The sequence below is a fragment of the Pediculus humanus genome, genomic scaffold (assembly GCF_000006295.1).
Source record: "Pediculus humanus corporis 1103172107770 genomic scaffold, whole genome shotgun sequence".
NCBI lineage: Eukaryota > Metazoa > Arthropoda > Insecta > Psocodea > Pediculidae > Pediculus > Pediculus humanus.
In genome coordinates, this window is record NW_002987368.1 from 171,584 (window position 1) to 174,841 (window position 3,258).

General features: G+C 20.7%; 1 protein-coding gene across 1 annotated transcript in view; it reads left to right on the forward strand.

Moving 5' to 3' along the window:
• Phum_PHUM356850 (uncharacterized protein) overlaps positions 1 to 3,258 on the forward strand; it is a gene marked incomplete at both ends in the record, with an annotated part of 13,908 nt that overhangs the window by 9,710 nt on the left and 940 nt on the right. Inside the window, one exon of the mRNA XM_002427918.1 lies at positions 2,558 to 2,649. Coding sequence (XP_002427963.1) covers positions 2,558 to 2,649 — 92 coding nt within the window. The remainder of the gene's footprint in view (positions 1 to 2,557; positions 2,650 to 3,258) is intronic.

A 3,258-nucleotide genomic window follows, 5' to 3' on the forward strand; every position in this document is an offset into this window, starting at 1 on the left:
GAACTCCGTGAAATAAAAATGAAAAGTTTTAAAATAATAATGAGAAAAAAACGAAAAAGAAATAATGATAATAATAATGAAAAATGTTTTTTTTTCTTTCATTCTACGTCTTCTTCTTCTTCTTCCGCGTAAAAACAAAATAATAATAATAATAATAATAATAATAATGATAATATTAATTAAAGAAAACAAAAAAAAGAAAAATTTTTAAATGACGTTGTTATGTAATTTTATTTGCTTGTTTATAAATTTTTAAATAAATAAAAAAAATTTGTTTATGATTTCTTTCAACAACAGCAACAATAGTATAATAAAATCAAAATTGAAAAAGAAAAAAAAAAAATTTTCCCGGAGAAAATAGAAAGAAAGAATTAAATTGAAAGAAAGAAAGAAAGAAAAGTCAAAATCGTACATTGAAAATGAAACAGATGTAATGGTAATAAAAAAAAAAGAAAAAAATTATTTTAAGAAAAAAAAAAAGGAAAAAAAAGGAAATGACAATAATAAAATGAAAAAAAAGGAAAAAAGGAAAAACGAGAAGGACGAATTAAGGGAAGAAAAAAAAATAAATTTAATAAAAACAAAAAACAAATGAAAACAAAACGAATTTAACTATCGGTAAAAAAAAAAAACAAAAAAAACTTAAAATTGTTTATATAAATATTAACCGTAGCAAAAAAAAAAAAGTAAATAAATAAATAAATACGGTTGTATCATTTTTTGCTCTTTTTAAATTCAACACATATTTATTCCTTTTGTGAGGTTTTTTTTTTCTTTTATGTAAAACAAAAAAATTTTTTTAAACAAACAATAAAAAAAAAAAGAAATATTTATAAAATTTGCTACGGTTCAAAAAAAAAAAAAATTGCATTTAACCGTAATTAAAACGAAAGAAAAAAAATTTTTTTTTACTCGTGACCTTGAAAACGAAATTTGACCGTTATTTTATCCGGAAGAATAAATTTTTAAAAATTAATATTAATAATAATAATAATAATAATAATAATAATAATAATTTAAATTGATTAACAATCATCATCATCATCATCATCATTATCATCATTACCATCAACATCATCATCATCATAATGAGATAGGACGTGGAAAATTCTAGAAGAATATCCGGATCGTAAACCGGAAAAGGTGAAAACTGTGTGAACGTGGAAAATTTTAGAAAAATATCGGGATCGTAAACCGGAAAAGGTGAAAACTGTGTACGTGGAAAATTCTAGAGAAACGACCGGGTCGTGAATGGACCGGAAAAGGTTTTCCAGTAACTAAAGAGAGAGAGAAGAGAAGTCGATGAAAATATTTGTATTTATTATTTTTAAATACGAAAACAAAAAAAAATTTTACACATAAATCAAAAAACAATTTAATAAATCAAAATTCAAAATGGCGTCAAAAGTAGGAGGAGGAGTAAAAAATAATAACAAAGGAAATACAAAGGAAATTGATTTATAAAAAATTTTTTTTTCTATTTTTGTTTTTATTTGGAAACCTTTTAAATGTTGTCCCGATTTTAATTTTAAAAAAAAATAATAAATAAAAAAACGGACTAAATTAAAGGAAGATTTCAAAAGGAAGGAAGAAACAGAAAGAGAGAGAGAGAGAGAGAAAAGGGATATAAAGGAAAAAAATTTTTTCGAGTGTTTTCTTCGTAATAACAATAATAATAATAAAAAAGAATAAAAGGAAAGAAAAAAAAAGGTGAAAATCGTATTGATGAAATCGTAAAAAAAAATTACAATGGAATGAATGACTTTAAGAAAGGAAAATAATAAAAAAAAATCTTTGATTGGTCGTGATCAAGTCGTCGATGATAATAATGATAATGAAAATAATAATAATTTTTTTTGTCTCTCTTTCTAATAATTCGATGGAAAAAAAAAAAAAGTTATTTATTATCCACGTAAAAATTTTTTTTTTCTTTTCCGTTTTAAAATTTCATTATTATCACAAAAAAAAAAAGAAAAGAAAACAAAGGAAAGGAAAAAAAAATTTAATGAGCAAACATGGAAAATTCTCATTCTCTCTCTCTCTTTCTCTTATCTTTCCCTCTCACTCACTCTCATGTAAACGTACAAAAAAAAAAAAAAAAAAATTAAAGGAAAATTACAAGCGAAGCATAAAACTTTTATCATTATTATTATCGTTATTATTTTCTATTTTTTTTTCCAATTATTTTTTCTGATTGGTTGATCGTTCGGCCTTTGCAAAATAATAATAATAATAATGTAACGACGACGTAATAAAAGAAATTTTTTTAAAAATTTAATTCGTCTTTAAAATATTATTAATTTTTTTTTTTCGCTCGTCATTCATTTTCTTTTACATTTTTTTCCTCCCCTCCCCTCCTCCTCCTTCCCCACCCTTCTTTTGATTATTATTATTACCACTTACGTATTGGTAATTTTCTTAAAAATTAATTTTCATTTTTTGTGCGTGCATGCGTGTGCGTGCTTTTTTCCTGACCTTCCGACGACGGGTCGCTTTATTTAAAATAAAAAAAAAATATTATTATTATTATTATTATTATTATTAATAATAATATCAGAAAAATGAACGACCCCGTTTTTCTTTTTCTTTTTTTTTTAATAAAAAAAATTTTTTTTCTAATTTTTTTTTTTTTTTTTTTTACAAAGCCAAGTTTTTTATAACCATTTTTAAAAATTACGAGTTTAAAAAAACCTTCTGCTGTTGTTACTGTTGCTGTTGTTGTTTCTTTTGTTGTTCGAATTCCTTTTTTTTTGGTATAAATAAAAATTAAATAAGGAGAGGAATGATAATTTAAAAAAAAATAATAATAATAAAATTACATAACAAATCGTCAATTTATTTATTTTTTACTAACAAATAATTTATAATTTCATAATAATAATAATAATAATAATAATAATAATAATAATAATAATAATAATAATAATAATAATAATAATAATAATAATAATAATAATAATAATAATAATAATAATAATAATAATAATAATAATAATAATAATAATAATAATAATAATCAATAATAAACATTTATAATTTTTTCTAAATAAATAAATTCATTTATTATTAATATTATTATTAATTCAATTGAGGATGTGAAAAATAGAAAAGGAGATGATGATTTAATTAAACGTATTATGATTTCCTATTATTTCCTTTTATTTCCTTTTTTTACCTTTTTTCCTTTTATTATTATTATTATTATTATTAAATAAATGAATGAAAAATTTTTTAGAATTTATATAACAAAAAAAAAAA